This window comes from Plecotus auritus (genome assembly GCF_963455305.1).
Source record: "Plecotus auritus genome assembly, chromosome: 15".
NCBI classification, from domain to species: Eukaryota; Metazoa; Chordata; class Mammalia; order Chiroptera; family Vespertilionidae; genus Plecotus; species Plecotus auritus.
Window position 1 is genome coordinate 2,905,856 of NC_137781.1, and position 14,610 is coordinate 2,920,465.

At 66.2% G+C, this 14,610-nt stretch overlaps 1 protein-coding gene across 1 annotated transcript in view; it reads right to left on the minus strand.

The window, feature by feature from the left end:
* Positions 1 to 326: 326 nt before the first annotated feature.
* HERC2 (HECT and RLD domain containing E3 ubiquitin protein ligase 2) overlaps positions 327 to 14,610 on the minus strand; it is a 72,637-nt gene continuing 58,353 nt past the window's right edge. The window contains exons 70-93 of the mRNA XM_080651456.1: positions 13,751 to 13,904; positions 13,132 to 13,239; positions 12,268 to 12,399; positions 11,741 to 11,899; positions 11,537 to 11,655; positions 10,916 to 11,041; positions 10,490 to 10,645; positions 10,120 to 10,235; positions 9,772 to 9,970; positions 8,543 to 8,757; positions 7,519 to 7,696; positions 6,880 to 7,041; positions 6,524 to 6,615; positions 6,208 to 6,347; positions 5,719 to 5,906; positions 5,161 to 5,358; positions 4,915 to 4,998; positions 3,390 to 3,531; positions 3,063 to 3,257; positions 2,731 to 2,843; positions 2,402 to 2,592; positions 2,055 to 2,160; positions 1,593 to 1,805; positions 327 to 927 (exon numbers count right to left, since the gene is read on the minus strand). Of these exons, the coding sequence (XP_080507582.1) occupies positions 655 to 927; positions 1,593 to 1,805; positions 2,055 to 2,160; positions 2,402 to 2,592; positions 2,731 to 2,843; positions 3,063 to 3,257; positions 3,390 to 3,531; positions 4,915 to 4,998; positions 5,161 to 5,358; positions 5,719 to 5,906; positions 6,208 to 6,347; positions 6,524 to 6,615; positions 6,880 to 7,041; positions 7,519 to 7,696; positions 8,543 to 8,757; positions 9,772 to 9,970; positions 10,120 to 10,235; positions 10,490 to 10,645; positions 10,916 to 11,041; positions 11,537 to 11,655; positions 11,741 to 11,899; positions 12,268 to 12,399; positions 13,132 to 13,239; positions 13,751 to 13,904 (3,759 nt within the window). The 3' untranslated portion in view covers positions 327 to 654. The remainder of the gene's footprint in view (positions 928 to 1,592; positions 1,806 to 2,054; positions 2,161 to 2,401; positions 2,593 to 2,730; positions 2,844 to 3,062; positions 3,258 to 3,389; positions 3,532 to 4,914; positions 4,999 to 5,160; positions 5,359 to 5,718; positions 5,907 to 6,207; positions 6,348 to 6,523; positions 6,616 to 6,879; positions 7,042 to 7,518; positions 7,697 to 8,542; positions 8,758 to 9,771; positions 9,971 to 10,119; positions 10,236 to 10,489; positions 10,646 to 10,915; positions 11,042 to 11,536; positions 11,656 to 11,740; positions 11,900 to 12,267; positions 12,400 to 13,131; positions 13,240 to 13,750; positions 13,905 to 14,610) is intronic.

Genomic DNA, 14,610 nt, shown 5'->3' on the forward strand with positions numbered 1-14,610 from the left:
TGTCCTGGGACTGCGGACGGACGGGGCCGAGGGCCCCGGCACCGCTGCCCACCCTCCCTCTCCCGATGGCTGTGCCTCTGTCACTGCAGGGCGCGTGGTGTCTGCAACGAACACATCTAACTGGGTGGCTCTGAGAGACGTGCTGGTGGAGGCTGACTCGGAGGCTGTGCAACCCCGTGCAGGTAAGAGACGGCTCACAGCTCTGACAGTGCTTTATTTATAGGAGTGGAATTTAAGCACATACATGACACACATATGTACAGGACGCCCGGCCTCTGGGTTTTGGTTGAAATAACCTCTGGATGCGTTCAAGTAACACTGATCAATTCATGTTCCAAAAACATTTAATAAATTCAGAATAAAATGGAGTGAAGCATTTATATTTATAATCGATCAACGGTCACGCAGATTTCCATGTACAATTGAGACAGTGCAGACGCGGAAGCAGAAGGGCTGGCGGCCCCACAGAAGGCTTTATTTGTTCCTGGGAGCCCGTATTTACACGGTGATGCAGCATCTGGGGGGAGACCTTCGGTCCGCAGGACGAATGTCCACGTCCGCGGCCGCGTGAAGGGCAGGTTCCAATGCCGCTCCGTCGGCGCCCGGCTGAGCCCAGGCCCCGCGCCACGGAGTCTCCCTGCAGGCCCACGCCGCTCAGTGTCCCGTGAGATAGTCCTGCGTTGAGTCTGAAGCAAATGAGTCCACGTCCTCGTTCTCTGAGTCTTCGCTGCTGTCCTCGGCGGCCGGCTCGCCCGTGAGGGCGATGCGGGCGTAGTCGTCCGTGTCGATGGACTTGCAGAAGTGGATGGCGTACTTGAGCTTCTCCTCCAGCACCTGCCGGCAGGAGTAGCGGGGCAGCTTCAGCAGGAAGAAGCAGGTGTAGGACTCGGGCAGGAAGTGGTCGGGAGGGCTGTACTTGTCCAGCACCTGGAACGGGAGGGTCAGAGCTGGGGGACCCTCCCTCACCACGCCCGGTTCCTATGACACGCGTCAGTCCGTGGGCCCGCTACCTTTAGAGACCAGAGCTCCTAGACTCGCAGTGAAAGAGCAATGGGTTACCGTGACGATGACTTCTCTGAGATCACGGCTGTGAGGAGGCGGGTGGGCCGGCCGGGTGGGGCGGCCCCTTACTCCCCAGCCTGCACCCTGTAGACTACGACACGAGGAAGCCAGTGAGAAGAGGGACAACCCCCAGGACCACCTACGTTTTGCGAGAATGACAACACGTGGCTGACAGACCCCAGCCTGGACAGTACCGCGACCCGGGAGGTCTGGGGTGGGCAGCCTGACCCGTCACCCAGCGACCGGCAGGTACCAGAGCCGGCTCTGACCCTGGGACCGAGGACTCAGACTCGAGCAAAGCTCGGCTCTTGTTCCAATGGGTGTTCTCATCCAACCGGAGGACCACGCGCTACGCAGTGTGCTCACAGGCAGGCCGGCTGCCTGGTGCTGTGCGCGGGGGGCGGGGCGGGGGGAAGGGTGCCCACACACTTCCTACAGGGGGCTGCCCCGCACCTGCAGCATTTCTGAACCCCCACCCCCGAAGGAAGGGAAAACCAGGTCGGGAGGCTGCCCGAGCCCGGGGAGCCCACCTGGATGACGAAGTCCCGGCCCCGGAAGTCGGCGATGGTCCTGGGCAGCCGGGTGCGGCCCCACACGAAGCGCAGGAAGAGGGAGCGCTCCGTGTTGGAGAAGGCCTCCATCACCTCCCAGAACCACTGCACCAGGGGTGCCGACGGCTCCACCCCCTTGTAGGTGGCCACTGACTTCAGCAGGTGCAGGGGGATGTCCGGGCTGCCGCACACCTGGGGGCACACGGTCAGGGGGCCCTGTCCATCCACTTCCGCTCAGGCCCGGTGGGTACCCAGGCCTGCGGGGGGCGGGGGGTGGGGGACACGCGTGGGGCCCAGGGCTGCCAGGGAGGAAGGCAGGAGACAGGCTTCCTGAGCTGAGCATCCCAGACCCCCGAGGGCACGGGGAACTGAGATAGCTAGGGCGCGGAGGGGGTCACCACGGAAAGGCCCTGCCAGCGGGGCCGCCGCGGAGCCGCCTACCATCGTCTCCAATTCGTAGCCGGTGAAGAGCGAGAGCAGGGGCACGGGCACGACGCGGGCCATGCCCTCCCGGACGGCAGCCACCTGCTCGTCGAATTCATGGAGCCTGAGAGGAAGGCACCCAGGTGACCAGATGCGCTCCCACCTGAGTTCCGCGGGCGGGCGGCGAGGACGGCCTGGGGGCGATGTGGCCCCTGCCCCCAAGGCTCTCGTCTCTGTCCTCCTTTCCGCACCCCCCCGCCCCCCGCGGGAAGCGCCCCAGGCCTGCACGTTGGGGCACCAGGCAGGAAGGGACGCAGGGGACGGCAGGACGTCTGCCGGGCGCCCTCACCACAGCCCGCACGCACCTGTAGCTCACGGCCAACCGGACGTACTCGGCGCGGGTGTCCAGGGAGATGTGCGAGTGCCTGGAGCTCAGCTGCACGTCCTGGCCGCTGGCGCTGGGCACCGTGAAGGGCAGGCCCATGGCCTCGAACTCCTCGGAGGTGGCCTCGTTGTCGCGGATGTACATGAGCCCGGGGATGAAGTCCTTGTCCACCTTCCCGAGCACAGGAGTCCGTGTCGAGCCAGGTGGTCCCCCTGCCCGCCCCCCCCCAGCCAGACCCCCGCCCACAGCCCCCAGGGCCAGGAGGGAGCGCACACCCGGGGACCCCACTTCCCAGCCGCCCGGGCGCACCTCGCTGAGGTCTGCGATGGTGAGGCTCATCCCCGCCAGCTGCTTCCAGACGGGCTCGGCCAGACTGAGGCTCAGGGGGCTCCCGGTGCGGATAGCGATGCCCAGCAGCACTCCTGTGCGGCCAGGGCCGCGACGGGCATCGGAATCAATGGCAGGGCGTCCAGCTCCCTCCACCCGGCCCGCTCCCCCCACCAACACCACCCCGACTCAGGAGGTGTGCCCCAAAGGCCCGCCTGGTCCTAATTTGCTGCTGCTCTCTGCTCAGGCCACGGTCTGGCTGCCCCCCCACCTCCCCAGGACAGAGCAGCCAGGAGGCTGGAGGGAGGGCGCACCCAGGAAGCGGAACATGTTGGTGTGCACGGGCGCCCGGGCGGCGGGGCTGAGCAGGTAGCAGTCTCGGTTGGCCCCCGACTCGTCCCTCCCGTTGGGTGTCACAATCAGAAGGGGCGTGAGTCCATTCTGCAGCTCCTCACAGATCTCGGCGATGGACTCGCTGTAGCCGCCTCCACAATCGTCCACAGATTCACCTTCGGGGGAAGGAGAGTGAGCCACTGTCCCGCCCTCCCCCCAGCCCCCAAGCCCTGCAGGAGCAGCTCCGCCCCCCACAGAGCCCGGCACCCCCGGCCATGGTACCACCGCCCCGCGCCCACGGCTCTTACCCACGAACTTGACCTTCCAGACGCGGTGAGGCAGGAGCAGGCTGTCGGGGCTGAAGGAGCTCATCTTGGCGCACATCTGCCCGAAGACGGACTTGGTGCCGTCGGGGCCCGCCAGGCCACCTTTGCTGCGGGAACGCTTGACCTGAGGAGGAAGGACAGGGAGCTGGCGCCGCAGGAGGCGCAGGCTGACAGCCCGGGCGCTCGAGGACAATGCCAGCCCTGGGCCCTCGCCCGTCAGGCCCTGACTCCGGCCTGGGCCCCTGTGCTTCTGGGCAGGACCTGAGCAGCTGCTGCCTGCAGAGCCAACGCAGGCGTGTGCCCCCACAAGACCGAGCGAGGTCCACCGAACTGCCGCGCCAGGTGACGTCGAGACGGAGCCCGCCTCATGGCAGGGGGCTTTCCTGTCCGCCCCTGGACTTCCTAAGCCTTCAGAGGAGCACACACACCCGCCCCAGACCTAAGCTAGACCCTGCTGCCGTGCCCTGGCTTCCATGCTGCCAGCAAGCTAACCCAGCTGCGACGCGATCCCGCCAGGAGCTCCTCCCACAGGCAGGACGCTCTCCCAGGGCGTCGCCTGACCAGGAGCTGCCCGCTGAGGGCCCGGCTGAGGAGGCCTGTGGCCAGCAACCTGCCCATCGGCTCACTGATGGCGGCTGAGACCAGAAGGGCGGAGAGCAGCGTGCCTCCGAGGTGGGGAAGAGAGGCTTCCTCCAGCCTCACTCAATAGCCTGCTTGTTCGGGGCGCGGCCGCCACCCCAGCACAGCGCTGTGCCTGCTGATGTCCCCGCAGGGCCTCTTCCCCCACGCGGCCACACGTGCTCCACAGCAAACCACAGATTGACACTTGACCCAAAACGCCCGAGCGAGTCCAGAGCATGTGGGGGTGGTGGTGGTGGTGGTGGTGTGTGTGTGTGTGTGTGTGTGTGTGTGTGTGTGTGTCCGTCATGTGTCAGCACAGGGTGTGGAACAAGCAGCCTGCTCTTCGGGGCTCCTGCCACTGCTGGGGGAGGCCCCGCGGCCTCCCTTGGTGTTCAATGACTGGCGGGCGCCACATGGGCAGCCGTGGGACCTGGAGACAGTCCCTCTCCCTCGGTCCTCTGGTCCCGTGGGACACAGCAGTGACTCGGCCCATGAAGGGCAGAGCCACGAGGGCCGGGAGTGTGAGGCTGGGCGACAGAGATGGGGACGGGCACCTAGAACCCGAGGGGGGAGGAGATGTGCCCGCCGGGCTGCAGCCTGCGGACAGACTCCCAGGGACGGCACAGCCTCTAGCCCCGCAGAGGCCTCGGCCCAGGACACGGGGCACGGGCAGCCCACCTGGCCTTGCGGGCTGTGGCGGAGGGACACGCCGTTTTTACTTCCCCTCCGCTCGTCTGTATCTGTGCTCTGGGTTCAAGCCTCCTTGCTTGCGGCACCTGCCCTCTAGAGCGAGGGCGTGGCCCAGGGGTGTCCCCGCCCCCGCCCCGCCCAGGGCCGGCTGGCAGCCACGCCGCCCCGTCTGAGGCAGAGGCCCCGTCACCGTCACCTGGATGCGGTTCAGCTCCACCACGGGCCCGTGCTGGCGGTCTCGCACCATCGTTGCCTGCACCACCTTCCGGAAAGCCACCTCCTGAGGGAACACGGCAAGGTGAGAACCGGGCGCGGGCAGCAGGGCGCTGTCGGTCCGCACGGAGGCCCCAACGCCGGTGCGGCGCCGGCCGAGCCCCGACAGCTGTCCGGGGTCAAAGCTCACGCAGACCCCGCCCGCCCGCCCGCCCGCGGAGGCGGGTACCTTGCCCTGGGAGATGAGGATGCCCCGCAGGGTGTCGAAGCCCACGGCGGGCCCCAGCCCCGTCTCGCCCAGGGCGCCCTCCAGGTCGAACATGGGGATGCAGGGGCAGAAGAGCTCGGAGAGGTGGTGCAGCAGCAGCAGCCGGTTCCGCAGGGCGACGACCGGGAGCTCCTGCAGGTGGTTGTACTCCATGGGCACCTGGAACAGAGGCAGGCGGGGTCACCGCCCTGCACGGCTCTGCGGGACGCCTGCGTCCGGTGTGGTTTGGGAAATCTCATCACTATCTGGCCGCTTGGCTTCAGCCGAGCCATCGAGGAAAAGGCGGGAATAACTAGTCTGCAGCCATGTTTGCTGAGCGTGGTGGCCCGTGCGGTCAGCCGGTTTTACATCCTTCGTGCGATTCTGAATGCAGGTGAGCGTCTCACTGACACTCAGACGTCTGGCTGACGTGAATGCCAGGGCTGCACGCGTGAGCCCGAATCGCTTCCAGCGGAGGGCCTAGGCCACACACAGGGACCCGCCACCAGGTGCACCTGAGCCCCCACCCGCAGCACCCACCTGTGCGGGCAGCTTCCCGGCGCTGGCGGGCTTGCTGGTCGACCAGGCCAGCGTGTGTGCCGAGCCGCAGGCCACGCGGTTGACCTTCCTCCCCTGCAGGGCGGCCACCAGCCTCGGCCTCTGGATGGCGTTGGTGGTCCCGTCCCCCAGCTGCCCCTCGTCGTTGTCACCCCAGGTGTAAACCTCACCTGAAGGTGAACGGAGACCAAGGAGCTACGTGAGGAGAGCGCACGGCCCTCCCTGCGGACCCTGAGACCTAGTGTCTCCTCACACCACGCGCCCCAGGCCCTGTCCCTTAAACACTGCCCCCTCTGCAGACACGGGGCTCTGGTGGGGGGGGGGGGGGCCCTCCCAAAACCCTGTTCCGGGCCAGCGAGGGCCCAGCCTGCACGCAGGCCTAAGGCCAGCTCTTCCCTGTGCAGTGTGAACGGTGACGTGTTCATGGGCCTAAGGCTGGGACGCTCCCAGGACGCAGAGGCTGCCACCTACCCTCCTCGGTGCAGCACACGCAGTGCAGGGAGCCCGTGGCGATGGCGATGACCTTCTTCCCCTGCAGCCCCTGCACCTGCCGCGGCCTCCGCACGTGGTCGTCGGAGCCGTGGCCCAGCCGGTGGTAGTCCCCTTTGCCCCTGCGCAAGAGACAGGCTCAGGGGGCGAGGCCACCACTGCCCCGCCCCACCCCGCCTCCTGGGCCAGCGCTGGCTCCGAGACACACCCCAGCCCGCAGGGAGGTCACGGACCTTCCACCAAGGCCGTGAACACCACCTCAGGTGAGCCCCCCGCCCTGGGGGCCAGCCTCGCGTACCAGGTGTAGACGGTGCCGGACTTGGTCAGGGCGACCGAGAACTGGGACCCACACTCCACCTTCACCACGCCCAGGCCCGTGAGCGAGTCGATCTGCAGGAGAGGTCACTCAGCAGCCACCAGAGACCGACAACCATCCGAGGAGGAAGCGGAGAGCCTCGCCCTCACCCTCGCCCTGCGTTTATTCCCGCTGAACCCTCCACTGGCCAAGCCCAGGCCGTGGGCAGGAGCAGCCGCACCTGCAACACCTCGCAGGCGGGGCCCTAGCTCCTCCCCCACACCCACGGGCGGGCGGCGAAGAGGGAGGAGTGGCTGGGCCGCCCCACCCGCGGGGACCAGGCTCAGGGCCAGAGGTACCTTCATGGGCACTTTACAGCCGTCGCTGCCCCCGCGGCCGAGCTTGCCGTAGTCCCCGTCGCCCCAGGACCACACTGTGTCGTCATCTGTGAGGCAGAGCGTCTGGGCGTCGCCACTGCCACAGGCGACGTCGACCACGCGATGGCCCTGAAGGGCCTCCACCTTTGAGGAAGGGACATGGAGGTGTTCTGACCACACGGCTAGGCCCACCTGAGGGAGGCTTTCTGAGTCCACATTTTCATGACCCTGAGGCCACACAGAACGCACCCTGCAGCCGCCCAGGGGCACCCTGCAGCCGCCCAGGGGCACCCCACAGCCGCCCTGGGGGCACCCCGCAGCCACCCGGGGGGCACCCCGCAGCAGACAGGGGTATGCATCCCAGGAAGCAGCCCCGGGCCCTGGGGGCCAACCCCCTGCGCTCCCTGCCACAGGGGTTTCTAGAAGACCCCGATTTCTCGAGCTGCCAAGGACCGCCCACCAGGGAAAACACAAAGGCAGGTCGAGGACCGTCCTCTCTAATGACCCACAGAGCACACACCAAGTGGCTGTTAGTTGCACCAAAAAGAAAACCCGCTTGTCCACACTGAGCCGTGACCGCCGACCCCAGCAGAGTGGCCCGCGCCCCGGACGCCGCCTCACCAGCTTGGGCTTGAGCTGGTCCTCGCTGTCGCTATGGCCCAGGCGGCCGTACCGGCCTTTGCCCCACGTGTAGAGGTCGCCGGCAGAGGTGACGCAGGCGCTGTGGGCTCCGCCGGCAGCGATGTCCACCACCTCGGTGCCTCTCAGAGACTCGACGACACGAGGGCGGTCACAGGGACTGCAAAGAGGCCACAAGCACCCTGAGAGGCAGGTTAACCCTGGCGGTGTCGCACGCAGGCTCTGGCTGGGTGCTCACGTATTCCGTGTGCACTCCTCGATCTACACCCTGCAGGTCGAGTTCCTTTTTGCACTGAACTCGTCAGTTACAGCTGCCGTGCAGCCTTCCGTCAGCTCCGGGGCGCACAGGCGAGGCCTCACGCCACTGGCTAAGTCTCACACCCGCGGCCCCTCACCGTCAGTGTCACTGCTGTCTCCTGGGCCGCACCGAGTCCCTGCCTGTGCTGTGACGCCGCCTGCACGGCCGACTCCCTCCCTCTCCTCCAGTCCCCATCCTCCTCCCACCGACAGCCTCCGGTGCTCTGTCCCAGAGGCCCCTGACGCCACCTCATCTTTTTGGATTGTTTTCTTTTTGCTGCTCTGACCGGTGTTCCTGCTTATTTTCCCCCGACTGTGACAATAACAAGACACCCCAGCCCGGCGGCACGGCTCGAGGTTGAGTGTCGGCCTAGGAACCAGGAGGTCAGGGTTCCATTCCAGGTCAGGACACAGGCCCGGGCTGCGGGCGCCATACCCAGGGAGGCAGCCGATCCATGATGCTCTCTCATCACTGATGTTTCCATCTCTCTCTCCCTCTCCCTTCCTCTCGGAAATCAATAAAAACAAACTCAGAATTGCTGCCCCAGTTGAGGTGTCAGGCAGATAAGACCACACACACCGTTCATGAACTTGTCCCCGGGAGTCCCCCCGAAGCAGACGGTGGTGGATGCTGTGCTGAGGGCTGGGCTGACAGACACCAGCACGGAACCCCGAGAAGGAGAGCGCGGCACGCGCGCCGCACAGGTACCTCCGGTTGCCGTGGCCCAGCTTCCCGTCCTCGGCCTCGCCCCAGGAGTACACCTCTCCTTCGGAGGAGAGGGCGAGGCAGTGCTTGCCCCCCGAGTTCACGGCCACCTTCCTGATGAACACGTGCTGGATGGACTCGAGCAGCGTTGGGGTGGACACCGACTCCGTGCCCCCGACACCGAGCCGGCCGCCGGCGCCGTACCCGGTGGCGTACAGCTAGGACAGGGAGCAACAGAAACGGCTTTACCCCAAGAGCCTGCGTCGGAGTAACTGAAGCCCCGCCAGTGCCCTAGACGTTCCCACCCCAGAGACAAAGCTGAGAGCTACACGCCGCGCGGGTGCGGGTTATCTGCTCCGCAGAGCTCTCGCCACCAGCGAGGCAGCTGCAACTGTTTGAAACACCAAGTTCACAAAATGCGTTTGCAAGTGAGGTCTCCTTCCTGGGACATCCTTTCGTCCAGACGCCAGCTATAACTGACGCCAGCGACAACAAGCAAGGGTTCGTCCTTTACTGCCGGCAGGTCGCCGACAACAGCGCCCACAGAAACACCCATAGGGAACGTGCCGTCTCGGGATGCAAATATCTTTTATCGCTAACTTTTTAAAATCCAGACTGCCACTTCCGACGGCACGGCAAACGTCTCTCCTATAAAGACGTAAAGGCTGCGGCAAAGCCGCGTAGGAAGGGAACCCAAAGACAGGACGGACGTGAACCAAGGTGGCAGGTGGACTGAGCGGGCCTGCCTGGACCCAGGAGGACGCCTGGCAGGCCCTGCTCTGCCCCCCACAGCCCAGCGGGCCCTTCTCCCACGGGCGGGACCCGGCGAGGAGGCGCAGGGTCCAGTCACAGACGATGGCTCGCCGTAAAGAAGACCCCGCAATCCCTGAGCTACACGGGAGAGAGGAGTGGAATGAAGGCCAGACACAGGGTCAGTGTGTAACCCCCGGCGAGTCCCACACACACCAGCAGCAGTTGCTTAAAGAGCAGCAAAGGAAACAGGAAGACACCTCCCGGGTCACGGACAGGAAACCACGGTAACACTTGTTCAAAATAAGAGCCTGCAAGTTTAGACCCAGGTGGTTCCGCAGGGATGCTTGGGGGGCCTGCCCCCAGCACCCCAGGGCGACGGCCTGGAGGCGAGGCCGCAGGAGTCCACATCCAGGACCACCCCCACCCCGCGGCTCTGCGTCCCGCGGTGTCCATGCCGACGACGGGGAACGCACCCTTACCTTCCCATCGGCTGTGACCGCGAACAGAGTCTGCTCTCCGCCAATTAACTGAACGGGCCTGAGGGTGGCCAGGGCTTCGCAGGGGGTGGGCACCTTCACCTTCGCCCCCTCGATGCCCCCGAGCTGGCCCCTGTGGTTATGTCCCCATCCGTAGATCGTGCCGCTGCCGCCGGCAGACAGAGTCCAGTCGTCCGGGCGCCTAGAGCCGAGAGAAGCGAACAATGAACGTGGGCGCTCCCCGCCTGAAGCGTGTCCCCCCCGAAGCGTGTCCCCGTGTGAAGCGTGTCCCCCCCGAAGCATGTCCCCGTGTGAAGCGTGTCCCGCTCCCGCCGCTCCCGCCGCAGCGACCTGCTCATCCACTGCACCAGCTGCTCGTCGTGCTCCCTCCGGAAGACGTCGTGGCTCTCGTGCAGGACGTCCATGGCCTCGCCGTCCGCCATGAGCTCGCGGATCTTCTTCGCCACCTAGACGGCACACAGTGAGGCCACCACACGCCCGTCTCTCAGGACAATGGGACACCGAGGCGCGCAGGCCGGAGTCCCGGGGAGAGCAGCACCAGCACTGGGTCTCAGTTGGCAGGAACCAGGGCTCCCTGTCTGAGCGTCACGGAGCGTCAGCAGCCCCTCGTTCCCATGAGGAGGGGCCTCTCCTCAGGTGCTCCGCACTCGGTGGAAGACCGCGTTTTGCTCCCAAAGGCGACTCCCACACCCGCGCGTACCTCGTCCAGAAACAGCCGGGGCAGCGGCGTCCGCCTGTCCAGGGCCACGGCCACGCGGGAGGCCATGCAGTACCTGCGGAACCAGGCCCACTTGTGCGTCTCGGCGCAGCAGGGGAGCGTGTCTAGCTCCAAGTCACAAGCAAGAGCCACCAGCACCTGCAAAGGGTCACGCAGGGTCACGCCGACGTGCAGCCCACGCCGCCCTCGCTGACACGACGCGCCCAGGCCGCCCTCGTGTGAAGGTGCCCAGGCCGCCCTCGTGTGAAGGTGCCCAGGCCGCCCTCCGTGGAGCCTCCCTGGGGAGCCTCGCCAGCCGTGCTGACGGTCCGGGCGGCGGAGCTGTTCGGCCCCGCTTCCGGCGACACCCCGACACGCGCCTGCACAGGAGGCTCCCGGGTGCCCCCGCGCTGCCCCAAGCCACGTTACCTTGAAGAACGGGCTGTGCAGCAGCTGCTTGCCGCCCCGCACGACGGGGTCCTCGTACTCGAACTGCCTCTCCAGGGTCTCCGGGAGGCCTTTCACCAGCGCAGCCAGAGCGCTGCCCGTGAAACTCTAAGGGGACAGCACACGGTAGCCACGCCCCCGACCCACACGCTTAGCCTCTAGGAGTCGAGCGTTCTATTCTGTGGGTGCCCTTCTCCCTAAAAAACGAGTGTGGTGTTTCCAAGTAGGGGAGACCTAAAAGGACGTGACCGACGCTGGAACGAAAGGGGAGCTACACGACCCCCTCGGCGCTGGGTCCGGGAGGCAGCTCCCACGGGCCCGTCCCTTCCGGCCACCCGCTCCCAGCGTGCTCAGGACCAGCAGCCTCTTAACAGTAGCCACTCATCCAGCGAAACAAAGACTAGTTGTCCAGCCCACAAACGCAATCCCATGGTCACAGCCACCGAGACGCCTGCCTTTGGAATCAAAGGCCGCCGCACGCATGTGTGGAGCAGCAGGGGCGTCGGCCGTGACAAAGGCTGCCTTGTTCTCCTGCTGGCTTCCTAACGGATGCACCCTTACTGCCCGGGTCACAGGTCTAGCACCTGGGCGGGGGCTTCCTACCAGGGCGCGCGCCTCCCCGTCGCTGTCCCCCAGCAGCCGGCGGATGTTGACCGACTGTCCAAACTCCGTCGTCAGCAGCTTCCTCAGCCTCTGAAGGGCCCACATTCTGTGACTGGCAGCTGAAGAGAGCAGACAGAAGACATCGGGAGCTCGGCCACGGTTCCTCTCGCCCGCGACAGACATGGCGATGAAGACGCCGCCTACCTAAGGCACTGAGCTGTGCGCACGCGGCCAGCGACGCGGCCAGGCGCGGGACGATGCTTCTGTTCGAGGCGAGGTTGAGCCGGAAGTCGAGCAGGCAGGTCACCAGGTCCATGGACGGGCAGGAGAGGACACAGCGGTCGGAGAGCAGGTCTTTAGGGCCTGAGGGTGAGCACCACGAACGTCCCGTAAGGAGACCCGCATGACCTGCCTGACAGCTCCCCACGCGGCAGAAGCAGGCAGACCACAGCATGGAGTATAATGGTCAGGCGTCCAGCCTGGGCCCCGCGGCCCCCCACTTGGGCACCGCGGTCCCCCACCTGGGCACCTCGGCCCCCCACCTGGGCCCCTCGGCCCCCCACCTGGGCCCCATGGCCCCCCACCTGGGCCCCGTGGCCCCCCACCTGGGCACCTCGGCCCCCCACCTGGGCACCGTGGCCACTCACCTGGGCCCCGTGGCCCCCCACCTGGGCACCTCAGTCCCCCACCTGGGCACCTCGGCCCCCCACCTGGGCACCGTGGCCCCTCACCTGCGGCCGGCATGATAGGGTAGACCGTGAAGCGCCAGCCCCACCCATTCACGGACCCGTCGCTGATGAACTTCCACTTCAGCTCATCCCCAGGGATGCGCAGCTCGCTGGACCAGTCGGACCACTCCCGGCCTGCGGGAAGCACGTCGGGTAAGCTCTCTCCCTCCACCAACACGAACCTCTTCAGATACAGTCACTCATGCAGGGTCTGCAGCATGAGGGGCTCCAGCCCAGGCTCCCCAGACGGATGATCCCATGCCTCCCGGGGAGCCCGCCCTTCAGCACACACTGCACCAAGTCCTGGGGAAACGGAGGCGGCAGTCGGCCCTGACGGAAACGCGCACACAACTGCCACGCAGTGTGAGGCCGGCGGGGGCCACAGCCACCCTCGGGACACGGGCCAGCTCAGCAGCGAAGGGCCGCCCTCGGGGAGTGGAGTGGAGCAGCCCACGGGAGCCCAGGGCCAGGCCGCCGTGAGTCACGGCCCGGTCCCTGCCTGGCGGGCTCGGTGGTTGAGGGAGGGCCCGTGGGACTCTGTGGGAGCAGAGACCAGCCCCGTGGCCACCCGGCTGAAAGCTACGCTGTGTCTGTGAGGCCGCCAGGGAAAGCCCGAGCTCCTCCGGCCTGCACGCTGCGCCGGGCGTTCGCAGGGTTCACCAGGAGCGGCTGGCGGGGAGGCCCTGCTGGGCCGGGGGTGAGTGGGGAGAGGCAGGGGGCCGGGAAGGGCTGCCGGTCCTGCCCCAGATGGAGGATGGAGCCTGAGAAGACACGCACAGACACTTCCTCTGGGAGAGGCTAAGGGGCACGTCAGCTTCCCCCGGGCCTGGCACCCCCGGGCCTGGCATGCTACGTCGTTCCCCCGACCTGAGCGCACGGAGACGATCCTGTTGACGCCGTCCATGACGGTGAGCGGGTCGTGGCGCCTCTCCGTGGAGCACTGCCGGTCAAACTCCACCCGGAGGCCTTCCGCACCTGGCGGGTGAGCAGAGCAGTGAGACCCCAGCGGGCACACCTCGGCGAGGCCAGAGCCCCACACCCTGCGCTGTGACCATGGCGCCCACGTACGGACGCTACGCAGACGCCTGTGCTGCACGCTCCCTGTCACGTTCCTCCCGAAAAGGGGGAGGTTTTCAGGAAAGCGAGAAGTGAGTCTCACGTAGTTTTAAATTCTGTTCTAGAGCCCTGGCCAGCGGCTTGGCTGGTTGGAGCGTCGTCCCCTCCACCAAATGGTGGCGGGTGCGATTCTGGTCAGGGCCCAGGCCTAGGCTGCGGGTTCGAGCCCCGGCAGGGGCGCACACGAGAGGCAGCCATCCACATTTCTCTCTCACCTCGATGTTTCTCCCCCTCCCTCTCTCTCTCAAGTCAACTTTAAAATATCCTTGGGTGAGGATTAAAACGAATTCTGTCCTCTCAGCGCGATGGCCGCTCTCAGGATGTAACCAGAGGTGCGGCCAGCGCCCCCGCCCCCCCCCCCCCCCCGCACCTGGGATCTTCACGGTGCCGCTGGAGGAGGTGTCGTCCGTGTAGGGGTGGCTGCTCTCCACCACCACGGGCTGCGAGGACAGGCGGCCGCTCTGCGAGTCGGAGGCCACGTCCTCCAGCTCGGTGACGCAGAGCTCCAGCAGCATGTCCGCCACCTGCGGGGAGAGGGGCTAGGTCGGGAGGCCGCCCGCCAGGTCCCGCTGCAGGGACGGGGTGGCCGCCTGGAGGACGTGGGGGTCTGAGGACTCTGGTTCAGGTCAGGGCTCGGTCTCCTCGCCTACGAAGTCAAGACGCACAGGCTCGCAGAGGAGGGGCTGCGAAGCGTGGAGGTGACCAGGGACGAGGAGCCGACACGGACACCCGCAGGTGCCGGGGACACAGAGCCTGTGACGGCAGCCACGCCTGCTCCCCAGGATGGGCGCTGCCCCGGGGGAGAGACTCGGAACAGGCGCCGGCAGGAGCAGCCGTGTGGCTGTTCAAACTTAAACCCAGGTTAAAGAAACGACACTTCGGGTTCCCGGGCGCACAGGCCACATGTCCAGGCGCCGTGGCCGGGAGCGGATGCTCCCACGGCAGAAAGTCCTGGTGGACCAAGGCTGCCAAACACCGAGACCTGGGTCACAGCTACAACCGTCACGACACCGTGTTAGAGCAAAAGGGTTAGATTCATGGGGCAGAAAAGCCCAAATGCACACAGGAATCACAAATGCAGAAAAGCCGTTCCAAATTCCTGGGAGAAGAGGAATCACTCAATAACTGATATCGCGGCCACGTCTGTCACTTGGGGAGAATAAAGTTGGATCCCACGTATCCCTTCTATCAAGGTAAGTCCCAGACGGCTCAAAAAAACAAATGTCATCT